The sequence below is a fragment of the Corvus brachyrhynchos genome, unplaced genomic scaffold (genome assembly GCF_000691975.1).
Source record: "Corvus brachyrhynchos isolate BGI_N302 unplaced genomic scaffold, ASM69197v1 scaffold70, whole genome shotgun sequence".
Taxonomy (NCBI): Eukaryota; Metazoa; Chordata; class Aves; order Passeriformes; family Corvidae; genus Corvus; species Corvus brachyrhynchos.
The window spans coordinates 176,486-200,528 of NW_008236217.1; the positions used below are offsets into that span (position 1 = coordinate 176,486).

The following is a 24,043-nucleotide window of genomic DNA, read 5'->3' on the forward strand; positions in this document are numbered from 1 at the left end:
ACAAGGGAGCGCCTTTTTGTCACAAGTACACTTTTCACATTTTCTAGGAAAATCTTCGAAAATCCGGTCATGTTCTACTTCCTGAAAAATGTCATTTTTCACATAGGAAAAAGTTCCTTATTAACAGTTTAAAACTCTAAAGAGTCCTTGTTTCACAGACAACTGTTTCAGGAGATAAAACTTAGAAACTGACAGGAGAATAAAATCAGAACAGGGTCTAGAATTAAAAAAAAAAAAAAGGGAAGAGAAAGAAAAAAAGGAGACAAACACAGGGAAAAACAGCTAGTGATGGAACTGAGGTCAGACACAAATACACTGCAATCATTCCGCTTTCAAATCTTATAACACAAGACAGCTCCACGTCCTCAGTGATTCTCTTGAATTGTGTTGGTTGCCTATGCCACTACATGCTGATCTCCTTGTTAATCTGACCTAAACAACCAACTCTTTTAATTTTCTTAAAAATGCTCTCTCTGGTCAAATATACAAAGCTTCCCCATCTTGTCCAGACCTCTGAGTGCAGAACTTTCCCATAAGTGAAGCATTAGATTTGATAAATCGAGCAGTGAAAAACACCTTGATACACTGAGCATGCTTCCTGTTGATACATCAAACACTCTTCCACAGTAGTCTTACTCTGATTAGAAAGAGTTACTAGTTTTTATCCTCTATGAGTTTGCACAGCAGTGAAGACAAAAACCCTTTCCCACTTCCATTTTCAGATAGCGAATGTCATCTGCTGGTCACTGTGTAACAGAGCTCACAGGCAAAGAAAATAGTGTGTGCCTGAAACTTAATCTGTATAAACCTCAAAGTGTAGAAGGAAACTGCTTCTTGGGATTTTTCCTTCTCACAATCTTCTTTAAAAATCCATAAGAAACCTATTTCTACGTAAGATGTTCTTACTTAAGTACAATTACAGTATTTTCCTTTAATCTGAAAACAGTGTAAAAGTTCCATTTTAGGATTTTTCAGTTTTTGCTCTTTGGAAATAGCTTTGATCCTGAAATCTGTCAAAGGTCTTCAGGCCATTATTAACAGAGCAGACTGTCTTAATCACTTGAAAGCTGTAATTGCTGGTATGGTGTTTACTTTCTGTATAGATTAAGGGCTGCATACATTCCATCTTTAAATGGGTAAGAAGCTTTTTCCTCTTATCTTCCATCTCTTCCCTCTAGTCTCCTTTCTAACCTAAGGACATAAGTCCCACATATCTACATTACTGAGAGATGTTTCCTTTTTATCTCCTTTTTGAAAATTTAAAGCTCTTAGCAACAAAGTGATACTGGGTAAGGAGCCATACAACTACATTGCAGCATTGATGGATAAACTTGGTCAATCAGCTCAACTCCCATCACAACATATGCTGCTGTAGCCAGAAGCTTAGATGAACATTAATTAATAGTGTATCACCCTAATTCAGTGAAAATGTGTTAATTTTTAAGATAATTAGGAAAATTCCATGCTGATTAATAAAAAAAAGCTCGCAGGATCAACAGTGCTAAAGAGTGTCCAGGCACACATTCAAATTAACAAAACATTGTTTGTTTCTCTTCACATTTATCCCAAAAATTCTATCTTATTATGCTAATCCTATGTGAATTATTCAAAACTTTAACATTCCCTTTTATTCTTAGAGATTATGTTGTGTTTTACTGCAAAGAATAATGGAAGAATCTAGGATATTATCAGTTGGGAGGGTACTGTTGCTTTAGAACCTGGAAGGAAGCAGCTATCCATTGATTCTTGCAGCATCAGAAAGATGACCTTTATGAAATACTGTTTTGTCCCTCTCTGGAAAGCACAGCAGATACCCAAAAGGAAAATCTTTCTAATTCCTGACCAGATTTAATAAAAACCTTACACATTACAACAATTATATTTCGAATTAACCCTGTAACCTTTCAGGATCAAACAAAGGGCAAACACACACATGGTGTGTGCCTGTAATAAGTGACATGGCCTGACCTGTGTCAGTGGAAGTTCTTGCCTCTGCATAATAATCAATAGGCCATTATTTGCTGAGATTCTCTTACTGTTAAATTTATCTGAAATCTTCACAGTAGAGTTTTAACATGTAAAAATGACATCCAAATAAACATAAATACTAATCCTTCCAGAATACCAACTCTTATGAACAATTCATCTATGTTGCAATAAACATGAAACACTATGTCTAAGAGAAGTAAAATCTGCTTATTTATCTCATAAACTATCAACTTAAAAACATAACAGACATTAAATTTTAACTTTTAAGGATTTTGTTTCAAGTTTTCAACTATTGTATTTTCCATTGTATGTTGCTGAAATCAGTGGTCAACCTGTGTACCTAGGAAAATCAAATCTTGCTGAATGAGGCACTGGGAGTTTATGCTCTGAGTCACCCTTGACTTGCCCTTAAATGAGCGAAAGGAGATGCATCATCAGTTCTCTGCTGGGCAAGACAATTTAAAATTATATTTTTAAAAAATGCATTACCTTAAAATATATATACATCAACCTCTGTTATGTAAAGAAAATAAATTAGAACAGTATATTGATAGTTTTTCAGTAAAAAAAAAAAATCTATCTTTAATAATGAAGTTCTTGTAGTCCAACAGAAACTCTAGCAGATAATTTGGGTCAGGGAGAGAAGAATTTGAAGAACCCTAAAAGCAAGGACTGCCTGCCAGGAAACTCCAGGGATTAAAGGACTTATACTGACAAGATTCCACTGCTGATAAAAGGTGCAATAACACTTTCAGGAATAAATGTCTGTTTGAAAAAAAAATCTCACCATGTATACTCAGAAACTGTAGCTTATCTATCAATGTCTAAGTATATAAAGCCCCTGCTTGCCTGGGCATGGCACTACATTTGAACATCCACTACATGATGTGAAAAATAAACACTTGTTTTGCTATACACCCCTATTAACTACAAAATCAAAAAGAATAATTGCTGTAGTAATTTGTTCTAAATATTCAAATTTTTTCTTCCTTGGTCTAGGGTGCTGAAATATTGCTACTAAGCTGTTAAGATAAAATCAACTACTGCTTTAAATAATTCTTTGCTTATCATTCAATAACACACAGAACAAAAAGCTTCTACAAAGTACTGTCTAGACAGAAATACCCACATGCATTTCCCACCTGCCTCGGAAGTGAATTATGCAAGAGGCAATAAAGCAAGAGGCTTAAAAATTCAGAGATGATAAAGACAGTCTCAAGGAAATAAACAATCTGTGGACTTCTACTCTTTCCATGCTACACTTGAATACATGTTCAGGGGGGAGTAAAACAAGGAGGGAGTATAACAAGTTCACAGATGTCACCCCTGTGTGAGATTATCACATGCATTTAGATCATCAACCAACCCGGAGTTTCCTCCTTTAACACAGTCAAGATCTTCCTTTTCAAAAGTTCACTTTCATACATCAGATAATAAGATAACTACAGACCTTTGCACACACCTATTGTGCACAAGGACATATCATTTTCTAGATGGTTCTAATTTTAATTTGCCAATGTCTTAAACCAGTTCCAGCTCACGCAACTCCCCAGCTACCAGGTTGTAAGGCAGCGCAGAGGTCGACTGCACACCATCACTGTTCCACAAGGTCCTTGTACTGGGGCACAGAGAACTTCAAAACTCCTTTAGGCTTATTCTTGATATTGGAAAAGGCGAAGCCAAAAAAATGACAGATAAGGAGGACATCTTAAGGACTAGTCATAGTGTGGGAAACCACAGTATCTTTCCCATTCTCCAGGTATTAAGAACATGTTGGTTCCTTAAGAAAAATGACTAGAGATGTCAGTGTGGTTCATGACCATCTGTCTTATCTACAGGTTTTCAAATAAACAGCAAACTTCCAGCAATTATTCAAAAATAATTAAACACTCAGGAAAAACAGCCTGAAATGTGATCTTGTGCATTTATGCATATTCTTTAAGAGCATAATAATTTCTTTTACCATCTGGCCTCTGGTTTTTTAATGCAAAATAAAGTGACTGTTCTTTTGTTTGTGAAACCAGAAAAAGTTATTCTTGTATTTGTATGTGGTAACCCAACTGTCAGCACTAGGAAAATTACTAAAACAACTTGCATTTGGATTTCAAACACAGGGTCACAAAGCATAAATCTTCAAGCTCCAAACTACTTCCACTTGCCCAACTTCCCTCTTCCAATCCAGACTATAAACTAACACCCTCAATTTAATCTTGAAAATATTCTTGTTATCATAGCAAGTTACAGCATTCCCCCAGTTGCTACAAAAGCACAAATAATCTTCCTCCTTTTTCATGGGGAAGTAACCAGGAGGTAAAGCCTAAAATCTTGAAAATCAAGACCCAAAAGGTCTAAGTTTCAAAAACTCTTAAGAAATATACAAAGAAATACTCGATACTTTTTCCATTTTGTTTCAGATATGATCAATATTAGATACCTCAAACAAACACAGATTCACTCATTAATAGGCCACTTTTTTTTGCCTTAATTTCTGAGAGCCCATTGGGCTAGGATTATTCATAGGAGTCTGCTGAGCCAGATTTAGCCCAACAGTTCTTAAAAATACTGAGCACAATGTAGTAATACCATGACTTCATGTGCTAAGAAGGGGTATGAAGCTAATTTGAAACTGCTGCTTTAGACAAACGTTCATCTAAAAGGCTTAAAATAAGCATTTATACTTTCATGTGTTCTTAGCTTGAAACACAGATTTATGAATGTTTTTTTCAGGTTTTCAGATGTGCAGCTACATATCAGTCTAATTAAAATTCAGATGACTGCTTTGTAACTACTCTGCATGTACTAATGAAGTACATTTCACTCTAAACCCTTCAGAGAAAATATTTAAAACACTGAGCTCTAGGGGACTTCGTAGAACATGCCAACTGTGTAACCCTGTGATGTTCAGTTTCCCAGGGTAAGGCAGCCAGCCTGAAGCTGCTGAGTTGTGCTTGTACTGAATAGCCAGCAGTTGTGACTTGCATCACACATGAATGTACCCAAATAAGAACTCCTACCTTAAAATATCTTGGATTTCCTCTACATATCACTTACGTATCTTTCAAGGACTTTATTATTGTATTTTATTCCAGTTAGTGCATTTGGCAAAGGCAAATAATCTGTTTGCAATCCTTAACACGCAGTCCCAAGATTATTAAAGAGTCACAAGACTTCTATACGAAATGGGGAAAAAGACAAACCCAACCACCAAAACCCATCAACTGTGCATTTGGATAAGGGCACTGCTTTGAACAGACTGTTCAAAATGCAAATAGATAAACCCATCAAGCAATGATAACAACTTTCCTTTTTATTAGGAACTGTACTAAAAATGTTAGGACTCAGAAAATAAATCACAGCAAACTGACAGGTTTTTAGAAGCCTCTAGAAACTCACCAAACCAATTACAGGACTGTACACCACATATCTGACTTTATTTAATCACAGTGTTTGTGTCATAGCCATATCTCAGACAAGAGTTTTCAGTGTATTTGCTTCTTTTTACATTTTAATCTTTATATAATAAGAGGCATAAACAGTTACTGGGATATATAGTTATAAAGGAAAACTGATTTAATGGGATTTTTCAGGTTTTCTTCACTTATTTTAGACTGTAAGTAGAATTCCTACATCTATTCAAAAAAAAAAAAAAAGCAAACACAACCCCAAAAAAAACCTACTCTAACAAATGAGAAAAAACACCCGAAACAGCCACATCATATGTGGTTTTCTGAACATTTAGGGTTTGTTTGTTTTTAACACACATTTAGATAATGAAGAAAGTTGCAAACTACACATTTTACTGGAGAAATTACAACTCACATTTTGTTAATTAAATTTCATAAATTATATCACTTTGGGTCAAGTTTCTTGAATGGAAACCAATGTCACTAACAGTGTGAAACATCACTAATATTAAAAAGAAAATGAGCATTTTGAAATTTGTCTTGGATTGTTTAGTTGATAGCAGACATGATGCATGCATAGATATCATGTGTATTACTCTCTCATTCAATGCCATCACTTGGAGTATTATCATCAACTAAACTGACCTACAAAATTACTTTGATCCTGTCTTCCAGCTTTTGTCACTGCATGTTCAGGTTACATGTCACGCACTCTACCAGCATATTTAAGAATTCAGAACTCTTCTTTGGAGGTTTTTTTCCCAGGTGCTTTATCTATGACAGTCTTATGTATCTCTAAAATACATTTTGACAAGAAAATCCCAAGTACACAATACATTTAAAGTCTTATAATAAAACTCCACAGATTCTAAATAACCAGTATTAAGCATTCAGGGCCCAAAAACAGAGAACTGGCCTATAACCATGTCTTACTTTTAAAAATACTAAGTGAGCATAATCCAAAAAGAAACACTTTCCCATTCATGAATGTACAGTTTGAAGATGGGAAGAGCTATCAATTCCTATTTGGTAGCAAATAATGCCATATTAAGCTAAAACTCAATGTATATCTCTGGCAAAGCTAGATTTGATAAAAAATATTTCTTTAAGATCAGAAATAATCCATTCCTATGTGAATTTAAAATTCCAAATATCTGCTTCAATGGGAGATATGATGAAAAATGAAAATAGCAAGGTTTCATAGATTGGATCTATTATTAATACACTATTTAGTCTGTGGTGACCTGCTTGGTATCACACATTTTGTTTCCTTTTTAAGAACTACCTGAGTTACAGGTGACAGTATGAATATGCTAAACTGTATTGTTATGCCTAGTAACAATACCCACAATTTTCAGCTGATACAAAGCCATATTTCTGTTGCTGCTTTACGGCCATGGAGATCTGACACAGTGTTTTCCATAGTCCAAATGTTTCACATTCATTTAAAATTACTCACTTTCCACCTCAAGAAATATTTATGTTGGTCTCTGGGACTAAGTGCAAGGATCACAATCAGGTCTGATGGATATAACTACCAATCTGCATTTAGGCTCAAAATTTATATAATATTTACAAGAAGTAAAAACTGAATTGGATATGCATAAATCATAAAGATACTATTTAAAATTCTGTAAACCATATGTTGCATAAAACTACATACACTGTTGTGAAACACACTGTTCTTATTTACATTACTCCTTCAGAGCATTTTAATGGGAAAGAATGACTCACTGAACAAAATACTATCTGATCTACATCTATGAAGATTTCACCTACCTGTGTTTAAATTATGTATGTCAAGTATGCCAAGTAATGTGTAAGTATGCATGAATTCTCTTCATTTAAATTATTAAAATCAAAAGTTTTAGTCAAAGTCTGCTAAATGGAGTCCTCTGAACATAAGATTACATAAGATTAAGTTCCATCTTTACCATTACATGGGAATATTCATTTTGGCAACATGACACAAAAACAATTCAAATGGGCTTGGAGGTGCAGCTACAAAGCCCTGACAAAATTTTTGACTTTTGTTTAGATGGCACACGTACAGAAATGAACCACAGCAATTATTAAAAAAAAAAATCAAACTAACCACCTTACTAAATTGCAGATTCACAGACTGATCCAATGTAAACACAAGGAAACAACACTGAACTGATTTGTCAGAGTGAATCAATTTTTTAAAAATTCACTATTTCATTATGTAAGTAACTGCTCAAAAAGCATGCACTTGCATCCAGATGTTAATGGACCCCACGTGCTTTTTTATCTATTTGGATTTACACAATCAAAAACTGTGCACAATGCAGATACTGTTTCTCAGTTGTCAGAAAGAGTTTCAGACTCAGTCTCTCTGAGACAGATTATTTGCCTTGTCCACTGAGAATATGTTTGCTCTAAAAGACAAAAAAAGAAGGCAACCCCTGCCTTCAGATCTTACGCTCCAGAAGACGAACAGAGAAAAGAGTTTTTCTCCCAGAGGCAATCAAGGTACAGGAGTTCAGGCCAATGTCCCACCCTTCAGGATGACACCCTTTTCCAGACACATCCATACATAATTTGACTGCTGGCATGGAAACAGCTTGCATAAATACTACAGAATCATACTTTTATGTAGCCTTGTCTGTGCCAGGTATGACCTTCTCCAGTCCCTCCCCCCATTCTTCTCTTCCCTTTAAGCATAGCCACCTGTCCAGCTCCTGCCAATTCATCTGACCAAAAAAGGGCAAAGATAAAAATCTAAGAATTTGTATTTGTCAGCACAAGGAACAGTATGTCAGTCTTGCCATCAGGCTTTATTTTCTAGCCCCTTACACAGCAGTAGCATCTAGGGACCAACAAAGCACAGAGCATCACTGACATCCTCAGGATAATGGAGTCAGCATTCCCGGCTGACTGGCCTACACCTGTCCAGCACCAAACCTGAACAACCTTTCTCCTCTGACACAGAAGTGACTCTTCAAAAGCAAAATGGAAAATAAGTTATCAAGGTCTTACTTCCATGTGAAATACCTCTTTATTTTACAAATAACATTATCAGTTTCTGGACTCGACTCTCAGCACTGTAACTTATTCTAGGTAAAAAGATCAAACCATAGGATCACACACTGCACTGCCTTCTTCAAGAAGGTGAAGGAAAAAAAAACCAAAAACCAACTTGGGAGGCCTTTTCAGACCTTCAAAAACCCTCACTATGTTATCCTCCCCTCTCTCAAGTCCAAATTACAGAGACTTCAAGAGGGGAAAAGAACCCCACACATAGTTTTTATCAGTCCTTTTTAATGATGTAAAGTAGGTCCATACCTCGGGGCATAATGAAATTAATATGAGTTTACCACCATAAAAACAGGAAAAAAACCCAAACCCTTATGCCATTTAGAAAAGCGTAACTCAGCTTTCAGTGCTCTGCTGTGCAGTGGTTTACAAGGGATCAACACCACATTTGTGACTGACCAAGACCTGAGTATTTTTCATTCTGCACTATGGATAGGAACAGTTTTCAGAAGCTGTTAAAACACAGCTCTAGCTTGCTTGCTTTTCAGCAATCCATGCATTATTTAAGTCTAAATAAATATTACTTCACTAGCAGACAACATAATCTTTTAATGAATGGACTTCCTCATATTTCCAATCTGTTTATATATAAAAAGCAACAACTAATATTCAAATGTAAAGAAATGGCTCTCACTAATCTTGAGATAAGTTAACTAATCCTAATTTTTTTTTAATAAGAGGGATGGTCTTCCAGACAAGGAAGGAATTTGAAAGCACAGCAAGCAATGATGAAACAAAATTACCCATAGACGATTGTCAAAAAGGAAGTTTACAGATCTGAGGGTTTTGGCTGGGGTGGAGTCAATTTTCTTCCCAGTGATGAGTATGGGGCTGTGTTTTGGATTTGTGCTGAACACAGGGTTGATAATACAGAGCTTTGTTATTGCAGAGCAGGGCTTGCACAGAGCCGAGGCCTTTTCTGCTTTTGGTATGGCCACGCTGGCAAGGGAGTTGGGGGTGCATGGGAGGCTGGGAGGAGACACAGCCAGGCCAGGTGACCCAAACTGGCCAAAGGGATATTCCAGACCATATGACATCATGCTCAGTATATAAAGCGGGAGGGAGAAGGAAGAAGGGGAGGCACATTTGGAGTGATGGTGTTTGTCCTCCCAAGTAACCATTACGTGTGATGGGGCCCTGTTCTCCTGGAAGTGGCTGAACACCTGCCTGCTTATGGGAAGCAGTGAATTAATTCCTTTTTTTGTTTTGCTTGTGTGCGCAAGTCTTGCTTTTCCTTTTAAACCATCTTTATCTTAACCCACAAGTTTTTTCACTTTTACCCTTCTAATTGTCTCCTTGATCCCACTGGTGGAGGAGTGAGTGAGCAGCTGTGTGGGGCTTGGCTGCTGGCTGGGGTTAAACCATGACAATGGGGCTTTTGCCTTTCTTTTCTGGTATCCATCCCTTATTTTCTTCTTCTTACTTATGAAATAAATATTCATGCTATAGATTTGACAAAACTTGCTGAAAAAATAATTGCATGAGATAAAGAAACTAAATATTTTAAATATAGTCACCAGTCATCTTTGGGTTTTGTTATTCTTGCTGCTGCAACTTTTTCAATGTTAAAAATGTTTGATGATTTATAAATGTCATATTGTTATACACTTGAAACTTGCAACCTATTCCTAGAACAAGATCTGTTTTGAGACAGATCAGCTTGGAAATTGGTAGAAATTGAAATATAAATATTTTTCACTTGAGCTGCTACACCTCTATAGATGAGGTAGTCATGCATTTATCTTGGGCAAGCCTGTATGTTTTATATTCAGGACTGTCTCCTATTAATAAAATTACACATAATTTAGACCTCATTTCTTGCTTATCTGTTATTTTGCTCTTCAATATATGGGGTCAATTTGAGCAATTTGCAGCCTTGAACTAAGTCAAGACCTTTTCTGCTCCTCAACCCACTCCACCAGGGAGCAGGCTGGAGGTGCACAAGGAGTTGTGAGGGGTCACAGCCAGGACAGCTGACTCCAACAGATCCAAGAGATATTCCAGACCCTATGACCTCATGCTCAGCATATTGAGCGGGGGGGATGAAAAAGGATGCAGGGGGCGTTCAGAATGACCACATTTGTCTTCACAAACCACCATGATGCATGATGAAGCCTTACTTTCCTCAGGATGAACACTTGCCTGCTCATGGGAAGAGGTGAATGAACTCCTTGTTTTACTTTGCCTATACATGCATCTTTTGCCTTAGCTCCCAGCGTTATTGCTGCACAGAGATAAATATTAATAGCCAGAAGTTACCAAATTATTCTATCAAGATATATCTTCAATTTGACTGTTATTGTAGTAGTGTGAATTATTTAGTGATCCTGGGGCAGGAAAGTGCACACGAAGAACTTGTGCTAATAAAACGTCAGCTACACCCCGTCCTGAAAAATATTGGAGAAAAGCACAGGACAGTAACAAGCATTCTCAAGAATGCAAGTCCAGGATGATAGCTGAAGTCTATTACTTATGTTTGGCCTACTACTGGTGCTTGGATTTGCATCTCATCCTTGGTCCCTGCCTGTAAATCAAATGCCACACTACTGTTTGCATTACAGTGCATCACAATCCCACTCTAACTGGAAAACAGAATCTAAGACTTGCACAGAATTTTTTTAACAGGCTCAAGAACTCTGTTGGAACTATTTTCAAATTATCACATACCTCTTTGAGTATTTCCTGTGTTCCTCCTTATATAATTCAATAGTAACATTCTATGGACGCAGACATGAGGAAGGAAAACATATTTATTTGCTCTTATTTACAGTCAACTTTGCTTTAAGGATTTAATTTTATGGCTCCCTCAGTATTTATATCTACAAATGACTTCAGATGAGCTTATCCTAGCAACTGTCAGCCCTTAAAAATTAAATCACAGATGAGCAGCAGGGTTTGCTTTTTTTATCCCCAAGATCATGAAGAATGATCAGAATATAGATTGTTTCATAAAACAAGGAGAAAAAGCAGCATCAGCAAACAAGCATAGAAAACTGATATGAAATCTGCACTGCATTCCTTAAAGACAAGAATATTCAGGAGTTTTAGATGGGGACAGAGAGATTGTAGATTTAATATCCAAACTTGCTGAATGATAACAAATTCATTAAATAGATCTTTCAGGCCTCACAGGCAACTAGCACTGCAACCACTTCTATCCTAGCACATTTTTAATGTTAAAAAGATTTATTTAAAACAGAGCAGCATGAATTACTTCATCAAGATCACTGCTATTATAATGAATCATTAATATCCTAGTGAAAAATTTATTATTATGAATAATACATTCAAAATGATGAGACAGAAAATGAAGCATTACTCTGTGAAGTATCAGAGAAAATCAAAGTGATGTTATGAAAGCTGGCAAGATAACCATCATTTTTTGTTCTAAATCTTTCTAGATGTCTTTCCAGATGCTTTACCTTTATTATATTTTCTTATCAAATATTTATATTTTAACTGAAGGAAAAACAAATATGTTAAGCAATTTTCCTCCCTTTCTATGAATAAAATGTCCAAGTATATCCATTACTTTGCCCACAAAACAAGTTCTACCCTCGGGGGGCCCATTTTTGTCTTCAAAACATTTATTTGAGCATATGTGATTGTGAAACAAAATCTCTTCTTTGCAATAAACAGCAAAGTTATTTTTTCAAACTACTCTATCTACTGCATATATAGCAGAGTTAGAGGAGGCTTAGATAGAATGTGTTAGATGAGGTAATTTTGATACTTGCACTATGCTCAGATAGGGAATCAGGTCTCAGAGTAATAATCATTTCAATATAAATGCCACAGAATAAAAACTTACCGCAAATAGAATAATTGCTCTCTTTTCCGTGGAGTTAGGATCAGAGCAATCAACTTGTCTTTGAGTTGCAGTGCACAAAAGTTGCACTGTGGCTTACTACAACTGAGGTCAGACAAGCCAAATAACAAGCATATTATTTGGGATGGACTTCTGCAGCTAACTAGTTTTAAAGTGAACCCAAAACAGAAAACACCACATTAGAGTCCAGCCAAAGGACAAGGTTAGAATTAAACTTTGAATGGGGATTAAATATTCGTTGTATTATTGATAGATTTGATTTGTCCATTCTCCTTGACAGGTTTGTGTATATTACATCAAAGCAAGCAATGCTACAACTATCCTTGCCTTGTGGCACGAAATGACAAAAGACTCAGTGGTACCTTAGAATTTGATGTGGACTCCAAAAAGCAAAGCCTGTTGCCAAATCCTTCTGCAGCAAGACACAGTTTCTGTTGCTCCTTGTGAACGGTTGCTGTGCACTGCAGAACCACTTCATCATCCTACCAAAAAAAAAAAGAAAAAAGCAAAAAGAGAACTAGGGTTATGCTTCTGACCCAACAAGACCTGTGGAAGCCTTTAGAAAATCATTGTTAAATGCACGAACTGTTGTCCCTGAACACAAGTGGAATCAAAGCTCAGCATATTTTTTATTGAGTTGTAAATGTGGGCAAATCAATTAAAATAATTTAAAAACTGCATATGTGCTTTTCCCATTTGCCTGTCCTTGTAATAAAGAGGGCAAGTTTTATTTTAACTACACCCAAAGTACACAGGAATTAGTATTTCTTTCATAGGTCAGTCATACAATGCAAAGGAGTAGAAAAGCTTAAAAATCAATTAATTGATGGGTACCATATACATTTGAATTAACTTGCTTGTGTATATATTGCACATATTCTAGTTAGTGCAACTTGCTTAGAAGGTTGTAAAGAACTAAGTAAGCAAACAAAACAAATTTTCCTATCTTCAGAGTCATTTTGTATACATAGTTCGTAACTTAAGTTTTTTGCAGTAAGTTGAAAAGTAATCTTTGTATAATCTTGTGTAAATAAAGGATTTTTCTTCCAAAAAGCTAGTGTCTACTCACTGCTGCTCCTTGTAAAGCTGTGGAGAGAACTACCCACAGTTTCCTAACAGAAGGAGGTGTGGTGACTTGCTGTGACTTTTGTGACTGGTCAAGACGTTGTGATAGAAGGTAATAGAAGTATGATAGCTAAGCAGAGTGCTGAAGCTTATCAGAGAAAGTACTACCACCATATCTTATACAGAGTTAAATAGACTTTTATGAGCTTTCCAATTAAGTGCTCTGTGCTTATCCTAATGTGCAGGCATATAAAGACATACAGGAAATACTCAGAATTAAAAGGGAAAATGAGTTATTGGGACAGCTGTCCCACAGCTCTGCCCAGAATAGTGGAGAAAGGACGGTCCAGGAGGAGCCAACGATATCTTGCACACAGCAAAGCAAACTGTGTGTTCCTTAGTCTGTAATATGTAATAACTAAAATTTTACAGGACTAATTCCCTGTAGGAATAGTCAAAGATCTTATCAACAAGGCTCAAAAAAGAGAGGCAGACCCTTATTTAAATCCCAGTTCTTCTAAGTAACACAACCATCAGCTGGAGAATCTCTGAAGAAATTTGGTTCAAGTAAAAGAATATTTTGTTGCAATGAGTCTATTTTCTAGCAAAGATTGTTTAAGAAGAGAAAAAATAGCATCTCCCTGTGCATTCTGCCAATTCATTTATGAGTTTCCAATAATAAATTTCAAATGAATGATTATGAAGAGGCCATATTTAACACCGTAAATAAAATTCAATAACTACAACAATAAAACTATAGGACAAAGCATGCAACTGGAAGCAGAACAGGCTGAGACTAAAAAAATGCATGCATTAAAGCAGCAGTATTTACCAAAAAAGAGTTGTTCTTATAGGCAGCTTGCTACGTAGGGACATTCAGAAAATCTCAAATTAAATAAACACCTGAATTTAAATTGAACTGAATCATTTGAAGCCGCCTGTAAACATCTATCCTGAATTAAGCTAGTCATTAATTTGGTTCCATTTACTTCACTCAAATAATTAAACTAGACTAAATTAAAGTGTATCTCAATCTGAAAAGTACAGGAGCTTATATAGAGTTTAACTGGACACTCGAAAAAATTAATTCCTGCTACCCTTTTTTAATTGTCCTCATCTAGCAAAGGTAAGCGTGGGTAAACCAATTCTCCTTGTATACCCGCAACAGTGCCCATGCTGTAGAAGTGAAAAGTAACTGCTTCCAGTCAGGCGTTAAATTCAGGAAACGCAATACATGCATATGTTACCGGTGAAGTTCACAATGTAAAATCGAAGCTAACAAAGAAAAATCCCTGAAGGCCAATATCAAGGACCTAAAAGACCACACATACAGATCTAACAGCTTTTCTGTGTACTCTTTGTAAAAGTAACATCATATATTAAAACCCAGAGCACTTGGGAAGGAGAGAAAGTGGTTGGTTGTGTTTATTTTTTAAAGCACTAAATTACAATTTCCTAATATTAATTACAGTTGATTCAAATAAAAGTTTCTTTTCAGGTTAAAAATAGTGGTGTTAGATTGAAGCTGTATAAATACATTCTCCTTCCTTTCTCTTCCTAGCCCTTCCTCCTGAAGTAATCGCACCACCAGAATGGAAATTTCAGTAAGCCTGCCACCATTGTGCTAGAGTTGTCTCCAAAGAGGGTTGCTAGAGAATATTCTAACATTGTACCTCCACAGCCAGAAGCAGACAACATAGTAAAGCTACTTTCTCCTGAAATGAACCACCAATTTTGTTTTATACTGCCCTATTTTCAACTATTGTATGCTAGGTTTTTAGAGAACATTTGGAAAGTGTTCTAAATAGCCCATCTACAAAAACTATTCTATGCTGACAGCAGCAAAAATGTAAGTTGGTTTGGGGCAACTCCCTGATGTACTTAATATTAGTTAATGATCTAATGTATCACCCTTCTCTGCAAACCAATTAAGCTCAATTACCAAGCACACATGTATAATGCAGATGCTGACTGATGGAGGAATAAGAACAGGAATATAGCTGCTAAATTTCCTGACACACAAACTCAATTATTTTTGCAAACATTTTCCCCTTCTTTCTCTGTGCGGTGTACAGCATACATGAAGTATTTTGTTAACATAATTGGGAAATAAAAAAATACATTTTATTAATAAATGCTTACACCTTCATGAAAATCGATCACCCTCCCATGACGTTTTCCAAAGTTTGTTTCTGGGTTGACAGGACATGTTCATTAAAACAAACCAAATTTCAACTCTGTTATACTTTCTTTGTTTTCTGTGGAGATGGTCACAATAAATGTTCTCTTAATTCAGGCCACAGAGTCACAGTGTTGTGGAACTTTTTGTTCTAGGTAGGTGGTGTTGAAACAATTGGCACAAAAGGTTAAGAAACATGTGATGCCATTGTCAGATCGAGTGAAAGGTAATTATGGATAATGACGTGTCACACACACACAGAGTTCTAAGTTATTTTGCATTTCTGTGCACATCATTAGAGAATTATCTAATATAGGCTTCACCCTAGATTCGGTCTTCCAAAATTTACTGACTATGTGTTCAGAAGAGTCCTATAGATATTAAACTTGATAGCGTGGCAGAATTATATTAAGATACATTATTCCATTAAATTTCTTTAAAGCAGACTGGTATGTGGGTAAGCATCTCGGCAGTGTTTTTCTAAACTTGTTTTCAAATCAGCAAATGATAAGCAGTTCCAATATCAAGAGGGCTAAAAATGCAAAATTTCCTTATCTGAAGTCACATTACCAAAGGACCTTCACTGAAGGTCACTTTGCTCTTGTATGAAGAACACTGCAATATGCATCATACTAAATGTCTATTAAAGAAAAATATCTTCCAGGTATTCTTACATCTTGAATTATGAGTTGTCTCAAACTGCTTCATTCCTTCCTATTATCTTCTGATATTAGATCATCATAATTTTTCCTGTCAGATTAGAACTGATCAAAGTAATTTATAGTTCAAAGGGCTGTAATTGTAGCCTTCAAAAGTTAAGCAAATACATCAACTCTCCTCATACATGACTGAAAATTCAGGGGGGTAGAGGCAATAAAAAGTTCCTGACAAGAATATTAGTGCCTTTTAAACATATCTCCAAATGTTAAGTTATTTAATATCACAGTAAAATAAACACACATAAAAATTTGACAGTTCAAGAAACCAAGCTCAGGTGTTTAATGCTAAAATGTAATCACTTGTATAAACTTTTTATCCACATGGAATATAACGTCTTGGACAAACAGTGTTTTAAGACATGTCTGTGCATGTCTGTGCATAGCTGCATTGACAAGATGATGTGCGTAGACAAAGGAAGAAAACCTAGTTTTTTACAACACAGTTGTAAAAGATCTTTTACAGCCTGTAATAGTGTGTCTCAATCATTTTCAATTAAACAAGTTTAGTATATACTTGATCTCATTAAAATGTGAATAAAAACCAGTATCTCTATTCTGCAGTAACTAACAACAGTATTTGATTTAAAGTTCATATTCAAAGCAACTACAACAGATAAAGATTATACAAAATTTCTTATAGTCTTGGAAGAAAAGACAGTAGCACAAACCCAAAATCCTTGCAGTAATTTCCACTGCCAGATACATCTGCTACTCTTGTTTTGCTGATTAATCATCACTTTAGTAAACATCTGCCTGTTTCTTCCGTGGAAGTTGGAAAATTTTACTATTTCCATCCCAATTCCCTATCACCATAGCAGCTTTCACTAGTAAGTCCAAAGACACTGCTTCATCTTCTATTTTTCCAGAGTATGGATACACAGAGAGAGGTATCTAGAGAGCAAGGGAAAGGAGGTGCTAATAACCACACAAATTCTGTGCACACAGTGGTGCTGCAGCCTATTATCAAATGTACAAGGAAATGTCAGTCACCTTAACAACAGCGGAGCACAGTCTCAGGTGTATCATATTTACTGCAACTAAGTGTGAATCTAACTTGGGAAGCTGTTCATTTAGTTTAGATATTTTAATGGATGATCCTTCTTTCCATTCTCCATCTTTCAGTTCACAATCTGAGCTCCTTCGTAACACTAAGGAATTTGGAAGTACAGTAATCTCCATCCAAAAAATGTGGATGTAAGGAGCAAAGATGATACTACCTAGCTACAATGACAGAGCACGCCTACAGGATGACAGAAATGGTGCTCACATTGCTCAGCTGACTGATAACCTGAGTCAAAAAGCTATTCTCCTCCCCAGGTTTGAGGACTGAAGCACCATCTCTATGAAAACAGGATTTGAAAGTTGGGGCTGTTCAGCCTTGGAGAAGATAAGGTTGTGTGGAGACCTCACAGCAACCTTCTAGTATCTGAAGGAAGCCAGGGAAACCAAAGAGGGACTCTGTCAGGAACTGTAGTGATGGGGCAGAGAGTAAAGGGTACAAACTAAAAGAGGAGAAATTTAGGTTAGACTTTAGGGTATCAAATATTTTACTGTCAGGGTGATGAGACATTGGAACAGGCCCCAACCCTGGCAGTGTTTAAAGCCAGGCTGGATAAGGCGTTGAGCATCCTCGTCTGGTGGAAAGTGTCCCTGCCCAGGGTGAGGGGGTTGGAACTCTTTCTGAGGTCCCTTCCAACCCCCTAGCATTCAATGATGCTATGGAATGAACTTGTGGAAGGCACCGCACAGCTAAAGCTTCCACAACCAGCCATATACAGTACTTTAAGATGATAAGCAAAAACCATCTGGGAGTAACCCATTAATCCTGATAAATCCTTGTGTTTCAGCCAGTATACCAGTTCACAGTTTTAAAGATACTGTATCTCCCAGCATGAAGATATTCTGCTTTGTGTCATGTCAGATATCTGCTCTGACTCAAACAGCACGAGCTTTTGATAAGCACACTACTCTATAAATTCTGATTTTTCAAGAAGCATTCTGAAAATATCTACCTGAATTTATCTATGTCACGAAGCCCTACTTATTTTTTAAACATCCAGTTTTGAAAAGCAAGGACAGTTATTGATTAAAAACGAACACAGCAAATTTTTAATAAAATCTATTCATTAAGAGCTACGTAATACTTGTCCTGAAAGCTTTAAAGTCACGGAAACTAAATAAATAACTGAATGATTTAGCAGAGGATCCAGTGACTAAACAAAACCAATGCTCACCTTTAAGAGCACTGTAGCATTTTTTTACACCTGAAAATTACTCCTAAAATCAAAATATTGCCAGTAATAGCCATAAATTGGCAAACTGCATGCTTAGAACTGCATTCTGGAAGCCCAGATTAATGAAGGAAGAGCATGGGTTTGCTCTCAAGGTATAATATTAAAACAGCAAGTTCTCAAGCTCCTTAATAGCACACACTTTCACTTGCAGCAATTATTTGACTTGTCTATGAAATACACTCAGATCTCCTAAGATTACATGAAATAGATACCATCCAGTCAAGAAGAAAGGTTAATTTCTCATGTCAAGATGTGGGCATCTTATATTCCAACATGAATATTTTGACTATGTGTATTTTTCCAAAAGGACCAGTTTCAAGTTACGACTGTACAAAAACACAAAGGTACATACACATACATATGTATGTATATGTAGATATGTTTTTGTCATATTGTTCACACATATATGCTCACATATATTTCCTTGTAATAGACAGCGTTACTGTGTCCTATTAAACCCTGAAAATTGTTACGTCCTGTGTAAAGTCAGTTCTGACTAATCCTTAACCTTCTCAATGTTAATTCTATTAAAGAACTACAACTCTCTGGCAATTCCCACAGGTGGGCACATTGACACTGCAAAAGCTGTTAGTACCTCTTCAACATGGACTTATCTGGGATTTAGAGGGTGGAGTATTTGCTGTGGCATTTTCCTGGAAACCTGATACTTGGTGGTTTGTTTGGTTGGGTTTTTTTAAATATTCATCATGTTTTATTTTCTTTTTATTCTGTACATTGTAGTACTCTATAAACTTTTAACCATTACACATACTTCTACAACTTCTGAATTCATTCATATCTGGTAATGGTTTAGTGAAGAGTCAAAAGATAGGAAAGATTGAATAATTTCTTTTTTTTCCTCTCTATTCTCTGAGAATGCAAAATATATTTTCCTACAGTATGTCATTTTCCTGTTTTACAAACTATCCCATTACTGTCTCCAAGTGTTTTATTTTAACCATGCAAAAAAAGCACAATATTGGAGCTTCTACTCTTGCTACAATCCTCTGCAGGAAAAGGTGAAGATAAATAAAGTAGCGATATACCACAAGTAATACATTTATTTAGAAACACTGTATGTACTTCAGCCCAAAGTGCTTAAACTCATCACATCACGATTATAACATTTGTATTTCCCTTCTATTTTGTGACAAAAACAGACAACTTTTTTCAAATATTTCCCTTGATTTCAAATTTTATACTTTATATTTTACTTCTTTGCAGAGAATACAGCATATAACATGAGTTATTACTAACTAAAATAATTTGCTGTACACTTTGCAATCTGATTATACATAATTACCTGCCTTAAAGATATAATGCTGACTCTGTGTTTCTACTGTGCCCTGACAATATACCAATTCTGAAACTGTGTAGAGAAGAGAGTGTGTCACGTTTACAAAATTCAACATTCAAAGGTTAAACTTGGTAAGTTATGCTTGTACATTCAAACCCCTACTGCTCTTTTATACAACAAATACTGCAGTTAGTGGAATGTTTCCTCAACTTCCATATACTATAAATCAGGATCTCAGCATGGACTTTAAATTAGTATCTCAATTTTTAATAGGTCCCTCAAATGCCCACAAAGGCAGAGTTCTGCTTCACTGCATCCCATTTACTGTTCAACTGTGCAACTGAACCATGTGATGGGAATAGGTGCTACACATACTTTAATCTACTTTGTAGATTTACAAATAGAAATTTAGCCAGTACGAACTGCTTTCTGCCTAGAGAAACTGTGGAATACTTCCTGACTTAAAAATTTCACTTCAACTTCCCTTTCCCTTGTTGAGATAAATACTAGATTACAGAGTAGAATAAAAGTTTGTAAGACCTGTGGGTCATCAAGCACAAGACTCATATAACTACAGGATATCATATGCTAACAGCATAATAGAGTCCACAAATCCATCCCCTAAGATGACCCTAGACATCTGACCAGCAAAAAAAAAACAAAAAGAAAAATCAAAAATCAAATGTGACTTTTTTTGATGATAGGCACCTGAGTAACATACACAATGCACTTTAAGTCTTGACAGAAGCTCTACTACTAGTAGTTGCCCTAGAGTCTTTTTCTTTCTGTGCTTTAGAAGGTAAAAAGCTACAACAGAGAAGTCAAGTAACAAATTAAGATGGTGTTTTTCCTTCTCCAAATCCCTGCTGACAAAAAACAGAAGCCTTGATGCATAAGATTTATGAAATACCACATACATAACCTGGAAGAACTATGATCTACAGAGATTAAATAGCTTTTCAACAATTGTAATAAAGACAGCAATAGTACACTCAGAGAGTAGCATTACTTAACTGTTAATTCTATTCTTGACTGATCAGCCAGTGCCTTCAACAAGCTACCAAACTTTATTTTGAAATACCGCTCTATTAGGACAATTACTCTAGAGCTTCTGACATCTGAATGCGAAGGAAGATCATGACAGAGGTAAGAAAAGGCCAGAAACTTCTGCTTACTCTATCTGAGCTTGAACCACAACTCACTATCTCCTTGGTAGCAGATCACCATTGCAATAGCGCATCTCAGCCATTTTGACCCTTCATTTTGAACAGGGAAAGACAGAAAGCAAAAAGACTCATGATAACTAGAGAAAAACAGGAAAGATCCAGCAAAACTGCTGGGATGCAGTCTGCTTAGATTTTGGGGAAACTTGGCAACATTGCTATTTTTGTCACTAAAACATGGAATAGAGGACAGGTAATACTGTTCCTTATTGCATTAAGGAAATAAGTATTAGACAGTTGGGGAAAAGTTTTCTGAAAATAAAGCACTTTTACAGACCAGTTTAGAAGCTTCATCATTATAAGACTAAAAAACTGCTCAAGAAAACTTCTTTCAGGATGATTTATGCATAGCTGAACTTGTCTTAGGATAAGAAGAAGAGAGATGACTTTTCTGGTCATGCAATTCTAAATGGTCTGAACACATTTAATTGTACATGTTTTTTTATCCTGTAGGAGGAGTAATTTCCTAAGAATGCAACCTCCTTCCAATGGAATTCTTTGGGAAAGAAAACCCCATGCAGAACAGATGGAATTCCAAAGGACCAGATTAGCTGGTAGGTCTCAATACAGTACTATGAAGCCAGTTGCTAGTACAATAACCATGTTACCTCCTCCTCCTTCCCCAAAAAGCTCTAACTTAGTCATCAAAATAATTTACAACATTACAGCAATGTCATGGCAATCTGCCGTACTAAAGACATGCAGCAGTAAAAAATAAAAAAAGAAAACCACACCTGAAGAAAATAACCCATCCTGAGTCACACAGATTCATATTCTGCACTTGTCAGAAAAAGTCTTCACTAAAGAACAATGATAAAAAGAGTCTGTCAGAAAGCAATCACTAAATACAAGGGAAAAAACTTGTACACACTTGGATAGCGTGATGCTATATGGCAAAGCAGAGTTTATTTAGGAGCCGTACTTCAACACTGCAGAGTGTCTCCAGCACAGTTGCCCATCTCAGTCTATGCATTCCACAGCCACTCAAGGGAAAGTGAGTGTGAAGGCAATGAACAAAAAGAATGCACAGCTCCAGCACACACAGGTAACAAGTGCACCTTCTGTCCTCTGAGAAGTGCTCCATGGAGAAACAAACCTACCACTGGCTTTGGTCTGGCTGGGCACTGCTGTAGTACCGTAGGTGACCATAACCTTCAGCTGCACATGCTAGCCACCTCCTCAAGCAAACTGCTTACTAGTGATAGCAACAAGCACATGACACTGAAAGCAGATGTACTATCTATGTATAATCGAAATGCTTCCTCTTCCAGCTCTTTATTCCACAGAATCATCATGAAACAGTGTCAAATATGGTTTCAGCATTCATGTGCATGTGCTAACATGCTCTTGATTGGCTTCTACTAAAAATGTGTCTGCAAATGAACATTTTTCCAAATTAGATGGTTCATTCTATTATTTCTCACCAATTAGGTCCTGTAGTCTTACAGTTTTAAAAAAATAGCAAGTTCAGCTGTCAGTGTCTAATAATAAACTTGTCTGTTACCATAGTTAGCAATGGCTAGCTCTGCATCTGACACAGTTGACAGAAGAGTGGTGGAAAACATCTGCAACGAAGTGTAGATACTAAATTAAACACAAACATCTGGTGAGCTGATTTCAGCTTCTTAACAGCCTCAGTATTTCAAATTTATCTCTGATGTAATTCCACCTATTTTAGGAATTTGATAAGAATCACTATCGCTCACTAGTTCCAGGCTATGCCTCTTCTGCACTCAAAGGTGTGATTACAGCATTGGAGATCTCTATGCTATATTTGATTTTGCTGGTGTGAATAACAGTAGCAGTAAAGACAGAGGTGAGAGTAGGCTAGAAAAGGTGTCCCCAAGATTCTGCAGGCAAACACAAGATTATATCTATTATCTGAGTCAGGTAGGAAGATAGCAAACCGACTCTAACAAATATCAAGGACTTAATAACCCCACAGCACTCACAGTTAATAAATCCCGAGTCTCACCACTATCTGAAAATGCTGGATCTGAAAATAATCAGAAGCATTTCAGTTTTACAACACTTTTCTGAGAAATACCTCATTAATCTCAGCTGGAAAACAGAGGCACTTGTTAAAGCAAATCATTTGTTCAAGGTCACAAAATACTGAGATTCAAACTGAACACATTTTTTTTCTGTATGTTCCCATTAATGTGTTCCAGAGCAAGAAGGCTCTAAGCACACACCCCTCTCATGAACAAGGTCCTCTCGCTCTAACTCAGATTGTGAAATCCGCCCCTCTACATCGTCCCTTTCATGCAAGAATACGTGAGAAAAGGTTCATCAGTCCTCAGACTTTGATCTTGTGAGCAGTCTCAGGCAGCTAAGTCTCTAATACAACCATCTGCTTGAGTCTGCACATTCCATCCCAGCTCACTTTCTCTTCGCTTCATCTTTTATCAGCAGCATTTCTTGAATTATTCCAATTCAGTGCTCTGACAAGCTGATATTTTGCAGCTGCCCAATCAATCATGCGACCTTTCCTCTCCAACTCCCAAAGACTCACCTATCACTGTGTTTATTTTTGGAGCAAGGGGAAAGATTCATTCCCATCTTCACTTGTTTCAGCTATGTAATCCTCTGTCAATATTTCTCGCTGTTTTCATTCTGAAGCTGCTGTAATTTATGAGATTAACCCTTTCACTTCACACATTTCCCATAAGATGCTTTCTTGTGTCCATGAGAAGTCTACCTTTCTGAATTCTTCTTAGACTAATTCCATTTTAAAAAATTCCCTCAGACTACTGTTCGCAACTTCTCCTCTGAGTATCTTTGATTTATGACTTATTCTTTCCTGCAGACCACTAATAAAATCATTAAGATGGGATGTGGTACCTTCCCATGAACATGTCCAAAAGAGCCAATATTCAATCTCTACCCAGTTTAAAATGCCACAAAAGGGCCATCACACAGCTGGAGCTGAACCATATTATGAAAGCCCGAGCAATCATTACACTGAAAACCCAGTTCCTAGACAT

The 24,043-nt window shown here is 36.4% G+C and overlaps 1 protein-coding gene across 1 annotated transcript in view; it reads right to left on the reverse strand.

The window, feature by feature from the left end:
• The window catches only part of RYR2 (ryanodine receptor 2), a 274,869-nt gene that overhangs the window by 172,657 nt on the left and 78,169 nt on the right, over positions 1 to 24,043 (reverse strand). Inside the window, exon 2 of the mRNA XM_017745069.1 lies at positions 12,642 to 12,761. Coding sequence (XP_017600558.1) covers positions 12,642 to 12,761 — 120 coding nt within the window. The remainder of the gene's footprint in view (positions 1 to 12,641; positions 12,762 to 24,043) is intronic.